The sequence below is a fragment of the Hippopotamus amphibius genome, chromosome 9 (genome assembly GCF_030028045.1).
Source record: "Hippopotamus amphibius kiboko isolate mHipAmp2 chromosome 9, mHipAmp2.hap2, whole genome shotgun sequence".
NCBI lineage: Eukaryota > Metazoa > Chordata > Mammalia > Artiodactyla > Hippopotamidae > Hippopotamus > Hippopotamus amphibius.
Window position 1 is genome coordinate 99,073,357 of NC_080194.1, and position 20,978 is coordinate 99,094,334.

A 20,978-nucleotide genomic window follows, 5' to 3' on the forward strand; every position below is an offset into this window, starting at 1 on the left:
GCTAAAAACTGGAGAGAGCCCAGGTGTCCATCAGTAGGAGAATGAATAACTAAACTGATACATTTATACAGTGGAATACTGTTCATCAATATAGAGGAATGGATTACTAATAAATATAACAAAAACATGCTGAGTAAAAAATATCTTAGCCAAAAGAGTACATAGTAAGGCTTTGTTAATATGTAATTCTAGAATTGGCAAAACTAATCTTCAGTGGGAAAAAACATCATAATAATGGTTGCTTTGGGGTTGATGGAGTAGGGATTGACCTATTGTAAGGAATTTGAGGGATTTGGGGACTGATCAATGAAAAAGGTGTGACCATTGGACAGGGCTGCATAAGAAAGGAAGTCCCTCATAGCATGAGACTATCTAGAGCTTTATGGCCAAAGAACCACCATCCAAAAGAGGAGGAAAACAAGGAAATTCCTGAGGTGAAGGAGACTGGACTGGGTGTCTCTGGAGATTACATGTCTAAATGATGTTGCTCAGTAGCATGGTGGGGAGTCTGGGTCAGAGAGCTCCAAAGGTAGTAGTGACTTGGGGTCTTATAGCCTCAAGGATCTATCTTATCAGTGGCTGGCAGATGTTAGGTGTAGTGTTGTGGCGTATACAAAGCAGGCAAGCTATAAATGGTTAAAAATCTGCTTGTTTTGGGTTATTTCTTAAATAATTGGGTGTATAAAAATGTTATTTTAGTTCTAACAGACTTTGGAGCTAATGAATCTCAGCCTTCAATGAAGAGATAAACAATTCGGGCCAGTACATCTAATTAATACAACAACTGGGAAAGGACAAGAGGAAAATTTTTGAAGTGATGATAATGTTCTATACCTTGATAAGGGTTTAAATTACACAAGTGAATACTTTTGTCAAAACTCAGGAAATATACAGCTAAGAATTGTGCATTGCATTGTACATGTTATGCATGCTGAAGTATTTAGGGGGAAATGTACTGCTGTTGCAGTTTTTACTGAAATGCCAAAAATAGAATAGGTTAATAGAGAGATAGTTGGATAGGTATCTGATAAAGCATATATAGGTAAAATTTTAATGGTAAAATCTAGTTTGGGATATACATGTGTTTATTAGAAAATTTTTAATTTTGCTTTTTGTTTAAAAAATTTTATTATGAAATATTAAGGACTGCCGTGTGGAGATAGACTGAGGGACCTGTTAGGAAACTATGCTATTGCGTTAAAAAATTATAAAGCTTTATATTTCTTGAGCAATTTTAAGCTATAATTTTTTGTAGAAACTCAGTCCTACATTTGATCATTTCACTAAAGATCTGTGATGTTTGATCTGTTACAGGGAAAGTCCTTCTGCTAGCGTGGACACATGTGCATTTCTGTCATCATTTGTGTGCTCCAGTAGGACTCTGCTAATTGACGGCCGGGTAGAACTCAAAAGAGGTCTGCAGCGGCAGGAGCGGCATCTTTTCCTGTTCAATGATCTGTTTGTTGTGGCCAAAATCAAGTAAGTGTAGTGGACACTCTCTCCTGGTTATGATTATAAAATTGCATTTCCACTAACAAAGGTAACCTTTCTGTTCAATGCTCACTGTAAGAATATATGTCTTCTATTACCATAACTAATATCTGAAGCGAGTTTTATGTTTGTTTTGATTTGATTTTGAAAAAGTTTCAATTATTTATTCATTCAACAAGTATTCATTTAAGTCCCACTCTGTGCCATGCTCTGAGTAAATATTAGTGATACAGTGAAGACTGTGATGGATATAGTCCATGCTTTCTTGATGCTTTCATTCTAATGTGTGTAGGGAGAAGTTATAAATTGTGCCTAGTCCTGTGAAGAAAATAGGGTGAAGTAAAATATGGATATATGTTAGGTAGGTTATTCAGGGGGAAAAAAATCAATGAAGAAGAAAAAACAACTGGCCGTTCAGATATTAGGAATATGGGTATTCTAGGTAGAGGGAATAGCAGGTACATAGGTGGTGGGGAAAGCTTGGCCCTTTGGAGGAGTTAAAAGAAGACCTATGTCACTGGAGCATAGTAAGCAGGAAAAGAGTAATATAAATTGAGAGTGGAGAAATAGACAAGGATCAAGTTGTCAGGGCCTTTGTGGGCTGCATTAATTATCTCTTGCCATATAACAAATTATCCCAAAACATAACAGTTTATGACTATGAATGTCTTATACGTTTTCTCTGAGTCAGGAGTCTGGGAATGGCTTAGCTGGTGGTTCTGGCTAAAGGGCCCTCATGAGGTTGCAGTCAAGCTCAGGGTTGACTGAGTTATATGACCAGGGTTAAGTCATCTCAGAGCTTAACTGGAGAGAATCTTGAAACTTCCCAGATCACTAATGTGGATCCTGGCAGGCGTCAGTTCCACAGTGGCTGTTGGCCAGAGGCTGTAGTCCTTCTCCATGTACCTTCTCCATGTAGGTCTCTCCACAGGGCTGCTCATAACATGGTATTGTTTCTTTCAAAGTAAAAGATCTAAGAGAGTGAGGAAGAGAGTATTGAAGGGAGAGAACACCTAAAATAGAAGCTGCAGTCTTTTATAACCTAATTTTGAAAGTAGCCTACCATCATTTCTGATGTAGGCTATTGGCCACACAGAGCAACCTTGGTACAATTGGAAGGGAACTATGAAAGGATGTGAGTTTTAGGAAGCTGGGATCATTGGGGGCCATCTTTTAGGCCGAGTACCACAAAGGCTATGATAGAAGTTTGGATTTTATTCCAAATGGTTTTAATTAGGGGAGTAGCATAATGTGGTACATATTTTTAAAATATTGTTCTGGCTATGATAGGTAATGGATTAGAGGGCAGACAAGGGTAGAAGAAAGGACACTGGACAGGAGGTTATTGTAGTAGTCCTGTTGAGAGACAATGAAGGCTTTATCTGGGGAAATGGCAGTTAAATGAAGGATGCAGACATATTTGGAATATACTTCATAGGTAACCAAAAGAATTCACTTTTCACTCCACATTAAACACCAGCACAGTTAACAACCAACCTGGAACATGATAGTTATAACTTGCTCCATCCCCCATTCTTATTGTTCATGAAACATCATAAAAGAGTAGTTTAACAAATGCAATCTCATCAAAGAGATTTTTGGTCACCAGAGAGTAGTAAACTTTTTTCTACCATTCATACCCTCATACCTAAGTTATGCCATGTCATGCATGAGAAGAGATCAAGATTGTGGAGTAGGAGAACACTGAGCTCACCTCCCCGCCACAAACACATCAAAAGTACATCTGCATGTAAAGAAATTCTCACTGAAAACAAACTGGATACTGGCAGAAAGACCCTTCAGCAACCACAGCTGTAAAGAAAGATCCACGAGGAGTTGGGAAGGAAGGGAGGAGAAGCAATCAGGTCAGGACCCATGTCCCTAGGAAGGGACAGGGAAGAGGAGGGTGGTATCTTGGGCGTGCAGATCCTCCCTGGGGAGTGAGGGGCTTCAACCACATATTGGGCACACCAGCCAGCACTGGGAAGACAAGTCCCCTTAGTTGGTTTGAAAACCACTGACTGACAGGAGGTCTATAAGAAACGGAGACTCTGCCCATGGAGAACAGGGACACCTCTTGCTTACTCCCAGAACAAGGCAGAGGAAGCAGATTAAAACTTCCTAGGGCTCTGACAATAGTGACACTCCAGCATTACCTCTAACTCTGATGCAGCTACCAAATAGGATGAAAGCTAATGTTGTTGAGGAGAGTGTGCATTTGTGGGGGATGGAGCCAGCTCAGAACCAGCACTGCAGTTAAAAGGGGCAAGGATGTTTATTTCTGGCACTCACAGAGGTCAGCAGATCAGGAGCTGTCTGAAGCTCTCTGACTGGCATGCTGGAGCCATCCCAGTGTGTGCCCTAGCTGTGCCTGGTGCCTGCTCCAAACCTCTCTTGCTGCATCGGTACTCCCCTCTGGAGTGAGGGTACCGTGGCTGGGAGAGGAGAGAGTGCATACTTAGAGGGAACAGAACCTACTCATATCTGACCCTCAAGACTTCTGCTCCAACACTTTGGACCTGCCCTGCCACCAGTAGGGTGGTGATGGCCACTGAACATAGGAGAAACTCTAGCTCACACCTAGCTCTGGTTCTCGGCCTTACATCTCCAGCCCTACTTCTCACCAAGGTGATAGTTGCTAACATTCCCTGGGGGAAGGCATGACCCATCCTTGTTCAGATCCAGCTCTCCCACCAAAGCCACAGGGAATACGCAGACTTGAATAGGGATGCTCCCACACAGGGACACCCCTTCAAGACTGGGATAGGTAAGTATTCACCTAATTTCATAGAGACAGAGAAAGGTAAAGTGAGAAGAAAGAGGAATTTGTTTCAAAGAAAAGAAAAAGAAAATAACCTGAAAAAAAAAAGCTAATGAAACAGATAAATAACTTAGCAGATAAAGAGTTCAAAGCATTAGTAATAAAAAAAGCTAACTGAACTTGGGAAAAGAATAGATAAACACAGTGAGAATTTTGACAAGGAACTAGAAAATACAAAATGTACCAGTCAGAGCTTAAGAATACAATAACTGAAATGAAAAACATACTAGAAGGAATTAACAGCAGACTAGGTGATACAAAAGAATGCATAAGTGATCTAGAAGATAGAATAATGAAAATCACCAATCAGAAAAAACTGTGGGACAACATCAAGCATACTAACATTTGCATTATAGTGGTTCCAGAGGAGAACAGAGAGAAAGGGGCCAAAAATGTATTTGTGGAAATTATGGCTGAAAACTTCCAAACCTGAAGAAGGAAACAGATAACCAGGTGCAGGAACCATGGAGAGTCCCAAACAAGATGAAACCAAAGAGACCCACACCAAGACATACCACATTAAAATGGTAAAAGTTAAAGAGAATTCTAAAGGCAGCAAAAGAAAAAGTGTCATGTACAGGGGAATGCCCATAAGGCAATCAGCTCATTTTTCTACAGAAATTTTGCAGGCCAGAGCAGAGTGGCATGGTATATTAAAAGTGCTAAGAGGGAAAAACCTACAAACTAGGATACTCTACCCAGCAAGGTTATCATTCAGAATTGAAGGAGAGAGAAAGAAATTCTCAGATGAGCAAAAACTAAGAGTTTGTCAATACGAACTCGACCCTAAAACATGTTAAAAAGCCTTTTCTTAGTGGAAAAGAAAAGGCTAAAACAAGAAGTAACAAATTACAGTAAAGGAAACATACAACAAGTAAAGGAAAATATACAGTAAAGGCTATGGATCAATGACTTAAATGAGATAGTATGAAGTCTAAAGGACAAAAATTGTAAAAATCAGCTGTAAAATAAACAGTTAAGGGATAAATGTGAACTTGTGAAATATGACATCAAAAACAAAAACTGTGGGGGATAGAAAAAAATGTAGATTTTTTAGATGTGTTTGAACTTAAATGACTGTCAGTTTGAAATAAGTAGATATAAGTCAACATATGTGAACCCCATGATAATCACAAATAAAAAACCTACAGTGGATACACAAAAACTAAAAAGAAAGGAACACAAACATTCCACAACAGAAAATCATCAAACCATAAGAAAAAAGCAAAGAGAAGAAAAAAAAAGGAACAGAGAAGAACTATAAAAACAACCAGGCAGATAGGATTAAGATGGCAGAGTAGGAGGACGTGTGCTCACTCCCTCTTGCAAGAGCACCAGAATTACAATTAACTGCTGAACAATCATCGACAGAAAGACACGGGAACTCACCAAAAAGACACCCCACATCCAGAGACAAAGGAGAAGCTGCAATGAGATGGTAGGAGGGGCGCAATCATGTTAAAATCAAATACCATAAATGCTGGGTGGGTGATTCACAAACTGGAGAACAGTTATACTGCAGAAGTCCACCCACTAAAGTGAGGGTTCCGAGCCCCATGTCAGGCTTCCCAACCTGGGGGTCCAGCAGTGGAGAGGAGGAATCCTCCGAGAATCAGACTTTGAAAGCCAGAGGGATTTGATTGCAGGACCTCCACAGGACTGGGGGAAACAGAGACTCCACTCTTGGAGGACACACAAAACAGTGTGCCTACCAGGACCCAGGGGGAAGGAGCAGTGACCCCATAGGAGACTGAACCAGACCTACCTGCTGGTGTTGGAGAGTTGCCTGTAGAGGTGGGGGGCAGCTGTGGCTCACCAAGGAGACAGGGGCACTGGCAGCAGAGGTTCTGGGAAGTGCTCATTGGCGTGAACCCTCCCAGAGTCCTCCATTAGCCCTACCAAAGAGCCTGTAAGCTCCAGTGCTAAGTAGCCTCAAGCCAAGCAGCCATCAAGGTGGGAACACAGCCCCACCCATTAGCAGAGAGCAGATTAAAGTGTTACTGAGCTCTGCCCACCCAGCCCTACCCACCATCAGTCCCTCCCATCAGGAACCACCCATGAGCCTCCTAGATAGCTTCCTCCACAAGAGGGCAGACAGCAGTATCAAGCAGTATCAGCAGTATTTCATCTTGTAGAACTGAAAACCACAGCCACAGAAAGACAGAGAAATGAAAAAGCAGAGGACTTTGTATGAGGTGAAGGGACAAGATAAAACCCCAGAAAAACAACTAAATGAAGAGGAGATAGGCACCCTTCCAGAAAAAGAATTCAGAATAATGATGGTGAAGATGATCCAGGACTTTGAAAAAAGACTGGATGCAAAGATTAAAAGTTTACCAAAGGCCTAGACGAATTAAAGAGCAAACAGAGATATGCAGCACAATAACTGAAATGAAAAATACACTAGTAGCACAGACATATATATACTACCAACTGTAAAATAGTCAGTGGGAAGTTGTTGTATAACAAAGGGAGTCCAACTCGAGGATGGAAGATGCCTTAGAGGACTGGGGCAGGGAGGGTGGGGGGGACTTGGGGGGGGGAGTCAAGGAAGGGAGGGAATATGGGGATATGTGTATAAAAACAGATGATTGAACCTGGTGTACCCCAAAAAAAATAAAAAATAAAAAAAAAATACACTAGAAGGAACCAATAGCAGATTAACTGAGGCAGAAGGGTGAATAAATGACCTGGAAGACAGATTGGTGATAATCACTGATGTGGAAAAGAATAAAGAAAAAAGAATGAAAAGAACTGAAGACAGCCTAAGAGACCTCTGGGACAATGTTAAACACACCAACATTCACATTGTAGGGGTCCTGGAAGAAGAAGAGAGAGAGGGCTCGAGAAAATATTGGAAGAGATTATAGTTGAAAATTTCCCTAACATGGGAAAGGAAATAGCTACCCAAGTCCAGGAAGTGCAGAGAGTCCCAGGTAGGATAAACCCAAGGAGAAACACGCCAAGACCTATAGTAGTCAAACTGACAAAATTAAAGACAGAGAAAAGTTATAAAAAGCAACAAGGGAAGAACAACAAAGAACATAACAAGGGAACTCCCATAAGGTTAACAACTGATTTCTCAGCTGAAACTCTGCAAGCCAGAAGGGAGTGGCACAATATATTTAAAGTGATGAAAGGGAAGAACCTACAACCAAGAATACTGTACCCAGCAAGGATCTCATTCAGATTCGATGGAGAAATCAAAAGCTTTACAGACAAGCAACAGCGAAGAGAATTCAGCACCACCAAACCAGCCCTACAACAAACGCTAAAGGAACTTCTCTAAGCGGGAAACATAAGAGAAGAAAAGGACCTACCAAAACAAAAATAAAACAATTAAGAAAATGGTCATAGGAACATACATATCAATAATTACCTTGAATGTAAATGGACTGAATGCAACAACCAAAAGACACAGACTGGCTGAATGGATACAAAAACAAGACCCATATATATGCTGTCTACAAGAGACCCACTTCAGACCTACGGACACATACAGATGGAAAGCGAGGGGATGGAAAATGATATTCCATGCAAATGGAAATCAGAAGAAAGCTGGAGTAGCAATACTCATATCAGATAAAATAGACTTCAAAATAAAAAAATGCTACAAGAGGCAAGAAAGGATATTACATAAAGATCAAGGGATCCACCCAAGGAGAGGAGATAACAATTATAAATATATATGCACCCAGTATGGGAGCACCTCAATATGTAAGGCAAATGCTAACAACTGTGAAAGAGGAAATGCAAGGGAGAAATAGAGACACAGATGTAGAGAACAAACACATGGACACCAAGTGGGGAAAGTGGGGGAGGGTTGGGGGGAATGAATTGGGAGAGTGGGACACCAAATTGTACACTCTAAATATATGCTGTTTGTTGTCTGTTAACTGTATCTGAATAAAAGTTCTTAAATAATAAAGAAATAAATAAAAATAAATAAATTTAAAAAAAAGCAACCAGAAAACAAGTAAAAAAAAATGGCAGTAAGAGTACCTATCAATAATCACTTTAAATGTTATTGGAAAAAAAATACTCATATCAAAAAACATTGATTTTATTTTAAAAAATCCAAATCCATCTATATGCTGCCTACAGGAGACTCACTTTAGAGCTGAAGACACACACAGCCTTAAAGTGAGGGAATAGAATAAAGATATTTCATCCAAATGGAAAAGACAAGCTGTAGTAGTAATACTCATATTAGATAAAGTAGACTTTAAAACAAAGGCTGTAACAAAAGGCAAAGACAGGCATTATGTACAGATAAAGTGACCAGTACAAGAGGATATTATACTCATTGACATACATGCACCCAATATGGGAGCACCTAAATATATCAAGCAAATATTAAAAGACAGAAAGGGAGAAACTGACAATAATATAATAATAGTAGGGGATGTTAACACCCCGCTTACATCAGTGGACAGATTATCTAGACAAAAAATCATTAAGGCAACAGGGTCTTAAATGGCATAATAGACCAGGTGGACTTAATAGATAGCTACAGCACACTCCAACCAAAACCAGCAGAATGCACATTCTTTTCAAGTGTACATGGAACTTTTCTCCAGGATAGATCACATACTAGGCCAGAAAGCAAGTGTCAACAAATTTAACAGGATAGAAATTACATCAAGCATCTTCCAATCACAACTGTATGGAACTGGAAATCAGTTACAAAAAGAAAAATGGAAAAGTTCCAAACATATGGAGACTAAACAACATGCTACAGAAAATCCAGTGGGTCAAAGAAGAAATTAGAAAATACCTTGAGATGCATGAAAATGGAAACCAAGTGCTTCAAAGTTTGTGATATGCAGCTAGAGCAGTTCTAAGAGGGAAGTTTATAGCAATACAGACCTTCCTCAAGAAATAAGGAAAATCTCAAACAACCTAACCTACCATCTAAAGGAGTTAGATAAAGAAGAACAAAGAAAGCCCAAAGTCGGCAGAAGGAAGGAAATAATAAATATGAGAGGAAATAAATAAAATAGAGACTAAAAAAAAGCAATAGAAAAGATCAGTGAAACCAAGAGCTAGCTTTTTTAAAAGATAAACAAAATTGATAAACCTTTAGCTAGGCTTACAAGAAGAAAAGAGAGAGGACCTATAGAAACAAAATAAGAAAGGAAAGAGAAGAAATAATATCCAGTACCAGAGAGAGAAAAAAATTATAAAAGAATTCTGTGAAGAGTTGTATGCCAGCAAATTGTACAGCCTCGAAGAAAATAGACAAATGTCTAAAAACATACAGCCTGCTAACACTGTATCAAGAGGAAACAGACAATTTGAACAGACTGATCACTAGTACTGAAATTGAATTTGTAATTTGAAAAAACCTGCTAGCAAACAAAAGTCCAGCACAGGATGGCTTCACAGGGAAATTCTACCAAATATATAAAGAAGAGCTAATTCCTGTCCTTTTCAAACTCTCCCAAAAAATTGAAGAGGAGGGAACACTCTCAAACTCATTTTGCAAGGCCACTATTACCCTGATATCAAAAGTAGACAAAGACACTACAAAGAAAGAAAATTACAGGCCAATATCTTTGATAAATATACATGCAAAAATCCTTAACAAAATATTAGCAAACGGAATTCAGCAGTATATAGAAAGGATCATACACCATGATCAAGTGGGATTTATTCCAAGGATGCAGAGATGGTTCAGAAATTCTCAAATCAATCAGTGTAACACACCACATTAACAAAACAAAGTATAAGATCACATGACCACCTCAATAGACACAGAAATAGCATTTGAGAAAATTCAGCATCCATTCGTGATAAAAACTCATTATTTGTTTCCATACCTGGAGAGAACATATCTCAACCTAATAAACACTATTTATGACAAACCCACACCTAACATTATAAATATGATGAAAGCCTTTCCTCTAAAATCAGGAACAAGACAAAGATTCCCACTCTTATCGCTTCTATTTAACATAGCATTGGAAGTCCTAGCCACGATAGTTGGACAAGTAAAAGAAATAAAAGGCATCCAAGTTGGAAGGGAAGAAGTAAAACTGTCACTGTTTGCAGATGACATGATACTATGTATGAAAACCCTAAAGTTGCTGCCAAAATACTATTAGAATTAATAAATGAATTCAATAAATCTTCAGTATATAAGATTAATATACAGAAACCTGCTACTTTTCTATACACTAGTAACAGACTACCAGAAAGGGAAAGCAAGAAAACAATCCCATTTAACAAAGCAAAAGAACAAAGAAAAAGAACAAAGATAGAGGTGTCATGCTTCCTGACTTAAGACTAAACTACAAAATAGAGTAATCAGAACAGTATGGTACTGGCACAAAAACAGATACATAGATCGATGGAACAGAATAGAGAGCCCAGAAATAAGCTGACATACTTCAGTCAATGAATCTATGACAAAGGAGGCGAGAATATACGGTGAGGAAAAGATAGTCTCCTCAACAAGTGGTTCTAGGAAAACTGGAGAGCTAGATATAAAAGAATGAGATTAGAACATTTCCTCATATCATATACAAAAGCAAACTCAAGGTGGAATAAAGACCTTAATGTAAGACTGGAAACCATAAAAATTCTTAAAGAAAATTGGCAGAACACTCTGACATAAATTGTAGCAATATTTTTTTGGAATTATCTCCTCAAGGAAAGGAAACAAAAGCAAAAATAAAGAAGTGGGACCTAATTAAACTTAAAAGCTTTGGCACAGCAAAGGAAACCATTGACAAAACAAAAATACAACCTAAAAATGGGAGAAAATATTTGCAAATGATTTGACTGACAAGGGGTCAATATCCAAGTGATGTAAACAGCTCATACAACTCAACATCAGAAGAACAACCCAATTATGAAATGGGCAGAATACCTGAATAGATGTTTTCCAGCTTTTTTTCAGATATGAAACCTAATATGTTTACCATACTATGGATTAACAATAGACCAATAGGAAATACTCTGTTCACAGTACACGTATAAAGCTTCATATTATTGCATATTGAAAACATGGCCAACAGGCACATGAAAAGGTGCCCAACATCACTAATCCCTCAGGAAATGCAAATCAAAACCATGATGAGATATCACCCCACATCTATCAGAATGGCTGTCATCAGCAAGAACACAAATATTAAATGTTGGAGAGAATGTAAAGAAAAGGGAACCCTTGTACACCATTGGTAGGAATAAATTGGTGCTGACAGTGCAGAAACAATATGAAGATTCCTCAAAAAACTAAGACTAGAACTACCATATGATCCAGTAATTCCACTCCTGGGTTTATATCCAAGGAAAATGAAAACACTAATTTGAAAAGATACATGGACCCCAATATTCATTAGCAACATTATTTACAGTTGCCATGATTTGGAAGCAACCTAAGTGTCCATTAACAGATGAATGGATAAAGAATATGTGATATGTATATATACACAATGGAATACTACTCAGCCATAAAAAAGAATGAAATTTTGCCATTTGCAACAACATGGATGGACTTGGAGGGTATTATGCTTAGTGAAAGAAGTCAGAGAAGGACAAATACTGTGTGTTATCACTAACATGTGAAATCTAAAAAATAAAACAATTGGTTATAACAAAACAGAAACAGACTCACAGATACAGAGAATAAACTGATGGTTACCAGTGGGGAGAGGAAAGTCTGGAGGGGAGTTACAGGGGTAGGTGATTAAGAGTTACCAACTACTATTTATAAAATAAATAAGCTACAAGGATATGATTTACAGGCCGGGGAATATTGCCATATTTTATGATAATTTAGAATGAGTATAATCTCTAAAAGTGTTGAAGCACTATTCTGTATACCTGAAACTAGCATAATATTGTAAATCAACTATATTTCAATTAAAAAAGAAAAGACATTGGCTTGACTAAATACTAATTTTGTAAACACTGTTTAATCTGAGCAGTATTGATAACAGTGGAGACCTCACATTTATTGGGATCTAATTGTTAGGTATTTGTCTTAAAAAATTTTACCTTTGTAACTGTTCTGTTGGGTAGATAGTATTTTTCTCATTTTGCAGAAGATGTTTTTTACTCAGAGAAGTTAAGTGACTCTCCCAAGATAACAGAGTTAGTAATTAGTTGAGCCCACATTTGAACCTACGTCTATCATATTTCACAGTCCATGCTTTTAATCCATATGGGTCTGCTGTCTCTTTAACCCCTCTTTTTTATGGATTTCATAGAAGATTCCTCAACCAGTTAGTGTTTTGATCTTTTTTTTAACCATTAAATCAGTCTTTCTCTTGTGATGAGTAAAAGGATCTAACTAAATACTCATCTAGTAAGAAATGGTCTAGAATGCTTAATGAACTGTTGATTTTTATAGGCAATGATAATAGACAAGAAACTGTTTCTGAATGGGTTGGGTTTTTCTCTTAGGCAAAATGTCTTTGTTATTGTGGTAGAAATATTTAACATGAGATCTGCCCTCTAAACAAATTTTAAGGGTACAATACAGTATTATTAATAGGTACAATGTTGCATAGCAGATATCTACAATTTATTCATCTTGCATACCTGATAATTTATGCCCATTAATTAGCAACTCCTCATTTTCCACATTTTCCCAACCCTTGGCAACCAATATTCCACTTTTTTAGAAACCTGATATAAGTAGAATCATGAAGTATTTGTTCTTCTGTGATTGGCTTATTTTATACTTATCATTATGTTCTCAGGGTTCATCCATGTTCTTACATATGTCAGGATTTCCTTTTTTAAGGCTGAATGTTATTTCACTGTGTGTGTGTGTGTATACACGCCACATTTTCTTTATCCATTCATCCATTAGTGTCAGGGGACATTTAATTCGTTTCCATATCTTGGTTACTGTAAATTAGTGATGCATTGAACATGAAAGTGGTAGTATCACTTCAAGATCCTGATTTCAGTTCTTTGGTAAATATCCAAAAGTGGGATTGCTGAATCATATGATAGTTTTCCTTCACTTTTTTTTATAAATTGTCTAATTGTTATAATGTCTCTTTATTTCTTAAATTATTTATTTATTTATTTATTTGGTTGTACCAGGTCTTAGTTGCAGCAGGCAGGCTCCTTAGTTGCAGCTCAAGGACTCCTTAGTTGCAAATCACAGTCTCCTTAGTTATGGATCACAGCCTCCTTAGTTGTGGCATGTGAACTCTTAGTTGCAGCATGCATGTGGGATCTAGTTCCCTGACCAGGGATTCAACCTGGGCCCCTTGCATTGGGAGCACAGAGTCTTAACCACTGCACCACCAGGGGAGTCCTTACCTCAACTTTTTGAGGCACATCCATAGTGTTTCTCATAGTGGCTGTACCATTTTGGATTCCCACGAACAGTGTACAAAGCTTCCAGTTTCTCCACTCCTCACCAACACTTGTTGTCTTTTTGGCTTGTTTGTTTTTGTTTTTTGTTTGTTTGTTTTTAAAGCTCTTTATTTGAATATAATTGCTTTACACTCTTGTACCAGATTTTGAGGTACACCAAAGTGAATCAGCTGTATTTATACACATATCCCCATATCCCCTCCCTCCTGTGACTCCCCTCCACCCTCCCCGTCCCAGCCTTCTAAGGCATCACCCATCATCGAGTTGATGTCCCTTTGTTATACAGCAACTTCCCACTAGCTCTCTATTTTACAGTTTGTAGTATATATAGGTCTGTGCTACTCTCTCACTTCATCCCAGCTTCCCCTTCGCCCCCCGCCCCCCCAACCCCGTGTCCTCCAGGCCATTCTCTGCATCTGCATCCTTATTTTTGTCCTGTCTCTGGGTTCATCAGTACCATTTTTTTTTAAAGATTCCGTATATATGAGTTAGCATACAATGTTTGTTTTTCTCTTTCTGGCTTACTTCACTCTGTATGACAGAATCTGGGTCTATCCACCTCATTACATATAGCTCCATTTCATTCCTTTTTATAGCTGAGTAATATTCCATTGCATATATATGCCACATCTTGATCCATTCATTTGTTGATGGGCATTTAGGTTGCTTCCATATCCTGGCTATTGTAAATAGCACTGCAGTAAATATTACGGTACATGTTTCTTTTCAGATTATGGTTTTCTCAGGGTATATGCCCAGTAGTGGGATAACTGGATCATATGATATTTCTATTTTTAGTTTTTTAAGAAACATCCAAAATGTTTTCCATAGTGGCTGTACCAATTTACATTCCCACCAACAGTGCAGGAGAGTTCCCTTTTCTCCACACCTTCTCTAACATCTGTTGTTTCTAGATGTTTTGATGATGGCCATTCTGATCAGTGCGAGGTGATAGCTCATTGTGGCTTTGATTTGCATTTCTCTGATGATTAGTGATGTTGAGCATCTTTTCATGTGTTTGTTGGCCATGTGTGTGTCTTCTTTGGAGAAATGTCTCTTTAGGTCTTCCACCCATTTGTGGATTGGGTTATTTGCTTTTTTGGTATTAAGCTGCATGAGCTGCTTCTGTATTTTAGAGATTAATCCTTTGTCCATTGCTTCATCATCAAGTATTTTCTCCCACTCTGAGGGTTGCCTTCTTGTCTTATTTATGGTTTCTTTTGCTGTGCAAAAGCTTTTAAGTTTCATGAGGTCCCATTTGTTTATTCTTAATTTTATTTCCATTGTTCTAGGAGGTGGGTTAAAAAGGATCTTGCTTTGATTTATGTCATAGAGTGTTCTGCCTACGTTTTCCTCTAGGAGTCTTATAGAGTGTGGCCTTACATGTAGGTCTTTAATCCATTTGGAGTTTATTTTTGTGTATGGTGTTAGGAAGTGTTCTAATTTCATTCTTTTACGTGTAGCTGTCCAATTTTCCCAACACCACTTATTGAAGAGGATGTCCTTTTTCCATTGTATATTCTTGCCTCCTTTGTCAAAGATAACATGCCCATATGTGCTTGGGTTTACCTCTGAGTTCTCTATTCTGTTCCATTGATCTTCCCTTCTATTTTTGTGCCAGCACCATACTGTCTTGATCACTGTGGCCTTGTAGTATAGTCTGAAGTCAGGAAGCCTAATTCCACCAAATCCCTTTCATTCTCAAGACTGCTTTGTCTATTCGGGGTCTTTTGCATTTCCATACAAATCATAAGATTTCTTGTTCTAGTTCTGTGAAAAATGCCATTGGTAATTTGATCAGGATTGCATTGAATCTGTAAATTGCTTTTGGTAGTACAGTAATTTTCACAATGTTGATTCTTCCAATCCAAGAACGTGGTATGTGTCTCCATCTGTTTGTACCATCTTTGATTTCTTTCATCAGTGTCTTAGAGTTTTCTGCATACAGATCTTTTGCCTCCTTAGGCAGGTTTATTTCTAGGTATTTTATTCTTTTTGTTCCAGTGGTAAATGGCAGAGTTTCCTTAATTTCTCTTTCTGCTCTTCCGTTGTTAGTGTATAGGACTGCAAGAGATTTCTGTGCATTAATTTTGTATCCTGCTACTTTACTAAATTCAGCAATTAGTGCTAGCAGTTTTCTGGTAGAGTCTTTAGGGTTTTCTATATATAATATCATGTCATCTGCAAAGAGTGACAATTCTACTTCTTTTCCAATTTGTTTTCCTGTTATTTCATTTTTTTCTCTGATTGCTGTGACTAAAGTTTCCAAAACTGTATTGAATAATAATAGTGAGAGTGCACACCCTTGTCTTGTTCCTGTTCTTAGAGGGAATTCTTTCAGTTTTTCCCCATTTAGAACGATGTTGGCTTTTGGCTTCTCATATATGGCTTTTATTATGTTGAGGTAATTTCCTTCTATGCCCATTTTCTGGAGAGTTTTTAATCATAAATGGATGTTGAATTTTGTCTAAAGCTTTTTCCACATCTATTGAGATTATATGGTTTTTATCCTCAATTTGTTGATATGGTGAATCACATTGATTGATTTGCGTATATTGAAGAATCCTTGCATCCCAGGGATAAACCCCACTTTGATCATAGTGTATGATTTTTTTAAGGTGCTGTTGGGTTCTGTTAGCTAGTATTTTGTTGAGGATTTTTGCATCTATATTCATCAGTGATATTGGCCTGTACTTTTCTTTTTATGTGACATCTTTGCCTGGTTTTGGTATCAGGGTGATGGTGGCCTTGTAGAATGAGTTTGGGAGTGTTCCTCCTCCTGCTATATTTTAAAAGAGTTTGAGAAGCATAGGTGTTAGCTCTTCTCTAAATGTTTGATAGAATTCGCCTGTGAAGCCATCTAGCCCTGGGCTTTGTTTGTTGGGAGATTTTTAATCACATTCTCAATTTCAGTACTTGTGATTGGTCTGTTCATATTTTCTGTTTCTTCCTGGTTCAGTCTTGGAAGGTTGTATTTTTCTAAAAATTTATCCATTTCTTCCAGGTTATCCAATTTATTGGCATATAGTTGCCTGTAGTAGTCTCTCATAATCTTTTGTATTTCTGTGGTGTCTGTTGTTACTTCTCCTTTTTCATTTCTAATTCTGTTGATTTGCATCTTCTCCCTTATTTTCCTGATGAGTTTGGCTAATGGTTTATCAATTTTGTTTATCTTCTCAAAGAACCAGCTTTTAGTTTCATTAGTCTTTGCTATTGTTTCCTTCCTTCCTTTTTCATTTATTTCTGATCTGATCTTTATGATTTCTTTCCTTCTGCTAACTTTGAGGTTTCTTTGTTCTTTTTCTCTAATTGTCTTAGCTGTAAGCTTAGGTTGTTTATATGAGATTTTTTCTTCTTTCTTGAAGTAGGACTGTATTGCTGTAAACTTCCCTCTTAGAAATGCTTTTGCTGCATCCCATAGGATTTGAGTTTTTGTGTTTTCATTGTCATTTGTTTCTAGGTATTTTTTGATTTCCTCTTTGATTTCTTTAGTGATTTCTTGGTTGTCTAATAACATATTGTTTAGCCTCCATGTGTTTGTATTTTTTGCAGTTTTTTTCCTGTAATTGATATGTAGTCTCATGGTGTTGAGGTCAGAGAAGATGCTTGGTACGATTTCAGTTTTCTTGAATTTACCAAGGCTTGATTTGTGACCCAAGATGTGCTCTGTCCTGGAAAGTGTTCCGTGTGCACTTGAGAAGAAAGTGTATTCTGTCATTTTTGGATGGAATGTGCTATAAATATCAATTAAGTCGAGATGGTCTAATGTATCATTTAAAGCTTGTGTTTCCTTATTTATGTTATATTTGGATGATCTGTCCATTGATGTAAGTGGGGTGTTCAAGTCTCCTACTATTATTATGTTACTGTCAATTTCCCCTTTTATGGCTGTTAGCATTTGCCTTATGTATTGAGGTGCTCCTATGTTGGGGGCATAGATATTTACAATTGTTATATTTTCTTTTTGGATTGATCCCTTGATCATTATGTAGGGCCCTTCCTTGTCTCTTGTAATAGTCTTTACTTTAAAGTCTAATTTACCTGAGATGAGTATTGCTACTCCAGCTTTCTTTTGACTTCCATATCATGGAATATCTTTTTCCATCCCTTTCCTTTCAGTCTATATGTATCCCTTGGTCTGAAGTGGGTTTCTTGTAGGCAGCATATAGAAGGGTCTTGTTTTTGTATCCATTCAGCCACACTGTGTCTTTTGGTTGGAGCATTTCATCCATTTACATTTAAGGTAATTATTGACATGTGTGTTCCTATTACCATTTTCTTAATTGTTTTGTTTTTGTTTTTGTAGGTCTTTTCCTTCTCTTGTGTTTCCTGCTTAGAAAAGTTTCTTTATCAATTGTTGTAAGGCTGGTTTGGTGGTGCTGAATTCTCTTAACATTTGCTTGTCTGTAAAGCTTTTGATTTCTCCATCGAATCTGAATGAGATTGTTGCTGGGTAGAGTATTCTTGGCTGTAGGTTTTTCTTTTTCAGGAATTTCAGTATATACTGCCAATCCCTTCTCGCCTGCAGAGTTTCTGCAGAAAGATCAGCTGTTATCCTTATGGGTTTTCCCTTATATGTTATTTGTTGCTTTTCTCTTGCTTCTTTTAATATTTTTTCTTTGTGTTTAATTGTCGTTACTTTGATTAATACGTGCCTTGGTGTATTTTTCCTTGGGTTTATTCTGTATGGGACTGTCTGCACTTCTTGGCCTTGACTAATTATTTCCTTTCCCATGTTGGGGAAGCTTTCCACTATAATCTCTTCAGATATTTTCTCAGACCCTTTCTTGTTTTCTTTTTCTTCTGGGATGCCTGTGATTTGAATGTTGGTACGCTTAATGTTGTCATCACAGTCTCTGAGACTGTCTTCCATTCTTTTTATTCTTTTTTCTCTTTCCTGCTCTGTGGCAGTTATATCCCCCATTCTATCTTCCAACTCACTTATTTGTTCTTCTGCCTCAGTCATTCTGCTGGTTATACCATCTAGAGTATTTTTAATTTCAGTTATTTTGTTGTCCATTACTGTTTGTTTGCTCTTTAGTTCTTCTGAGTCCTTATTAACTGTTTCTTTTATTTTCTGTATTATGTTATCAAGGTTTTGTATCATCTTTAATATCATTACTCTGAATTCTTTTTCAGGCAGTTTTCCTATTTCCTCTTCATTTATTTTGTCTTGTGGGTTTTCTTCTTGCTTCTTTGCCTGCATGGTGATTTTTTGTTTTCTCATAGTAGTCCAAAATTCAGAGGTTGCTTGTCCCAGCAATGAAGGGGTTTAAAGAAGATTGTCCACGCCCCAGATTAATGGCAGAGTGTTGAATCAAACAAATACTAAGTCAAGGAAACACTTACATGTATAAGACACACAAATAGTGAATCCAGTAGAACATAAGGTACTAGAAAGACTTGACAGAAGAACCCCAGTATGCTATCAGACAATCAAAGAGAAAACCAACAGAAATTCAAAACCAAACAGAATAAAACAAAAACAAAAACAAACAAATGAAAAAACACCACACACAAACACAAATCCAGGGAGATATTGAAAGCTAGGATCAAATATAATAAAGAGCAAGAGTACCACCAGACAGACTGAAGATTCTCAGAATGAAATTAGATGATTATACTTAGAACTAAGATAAAAACAAAACCTAATAGTAAATACCAGAGCAGTGTGTCATCTGGAGAATAAAGCAAGGAAACAGAGCAGACCGATAATATTGCTTATAAGTATATTAAGATAAAATAAACCAAAAAAGGATGGAAGACAGGGCAACAGAAGAGCATAGTGTGACTGGAAATATGAAAAGAAAAAGAAAGAAATAGAAATGTGTAAAATATAAAAGGTGGAGATGAAAAGAAAGTAGGAGAGATACAGTCAGCACTACAAAAGACTTAGCTAGAAGTAGAAATATATAAAAGGGCTAAAAATAAAAATAGAGTAAAATATATGTCATGAAACATGTAGATCCCTTAGGACTAAGATCATAATTAATTTAAAAAAAAGAAAAACTAGAACTGATCCCAAAATGGACCAGATCAATAAAATTAATACTAATATTTCTGTTTCCTTGAGGTCTCAGCTGTAAGTGTCCTTCTACCCACCTTGGGCTTTTTGTATTACTCTGCTACCAGCAGAGCTTCCTTTATTGTTTGTCTGTAAGCGCCGGTGTGTGGGGAGAGAGAGGGTACAATAGTGGCTCCTTCCCCTGGGAGTGAGTGAGCAGTGGCTCCCTGCCTGGGTCATGGCAGCTTGGGCGGCTCAGGCCAAGAGAGCGACTCCAACCACAGCTCCTCCCCCCTGCTGTGACTCCTCTGGGGTGCCCTGCCTGGGTCACAGCGGCTCAGTCAGCTGTAGTGGTGCCTGTTGCAGAGGGATGCCACCAGCTCAGGTGTAAACAGAACTGGGCCACTCTGCAGGCTTTTGGCTCTCAGCTGCAGGCACTCTAGGCCAGCCCCGCCCTGGGGCCTTTGTTATCCCTGAGTGCATTAGCTCAGCCCACAAGGGTCCTTCCTTTGTCCTTCCTTCGTCTGCAGGCACCGAGAGAAAGGCTACACCTGTGCCTCCTCCCTTCTGCTTGTGAGTCAGCAGTATCCAGCCACCACTATGGTCACCCAGCTTTCCGTGGTGGTAGGCATTGTCCGCTGCGAATTTCTTCCCTCCTGCCCTCTCAGTCCATCTCCCCACTGCCAACAATGTTTCTCACCCTGAATCAGTTCTCCGATTCCCACGTTCCAGCTCCCAGAGCCCCTGTTCAGCTGTGAACCAACACTCTCAGTCCGGATACACTGAGCTGTGGTGTGGACCCTCTGTGTGTTTCTCCCTCTTTCCTGTCTGCCACAGCTCAGCTGCTTCACCCTCTTTGAACAGTCCTAAGTGCCTCCCTTCTGACCCAGGGAAATTCCCCGTTGGAGAAGGGGTTTCCCCGTCAGATAAGGGACGAATTTGGCAATCTCCCCGAATTTAGCAATCTCCCCTCTGTTTCAGATCCCCCCACTCCAGGGTGTGGGACCCATCCCTTTCCTTTCTTCTCCTCCTCTTTCTCCTTTTTTTTTTTTTCCCTCTGTCCTACCCAGTTATGTCAGGATCTTTGGAGTCCTTTCTGGTGTCCGAGGTCATTTGCTGGTGTTCAGCTGGTTCTCTGTGAGAATTATTGCATCTTTTGGTGTATTCCTTATGCATCTGTGGAGAGGGATGCATTTCAAATCCTTCCACTTCTCCGCCATCTTTCTTCTGTTTTTTTTTTTTTTTTTTGATAATAGTCTTCCTAACAGGTGTGAGGTAATATTTTGTCTTAAAATTAATTTTACCAAGTATCTTATTCAA

The 20,978-nt window shown here is 38.2% G+C and overlaps 1 protein-coding gene across 5 annotated transcripts in view; it reads left to right on the plus strand.

The window, feature by feature from the left end:
- The window catches only part of ARHGAP20 (Rho GTPase activating protein 20), a 172,648-nt gene that overhangs the window by 87,447 nt on the left and 64,223 nt on the right, over positions 1-20,978 (plus strand). For all 5 annotated transcript variants that reach the window (XM_057748498.1, XM_057748499.1, XM_057748503.1 and 2 more), the window contains one exon: positions 1,315-1,479. In XM_057748498.1, coding sequence (XP_057604481.1) covers positions 1,315-1,479 — 165 coding nt within the window. The remainder of the gene's footprint in view (positions 1-1,314; positions 1,480-20,978) is intronic.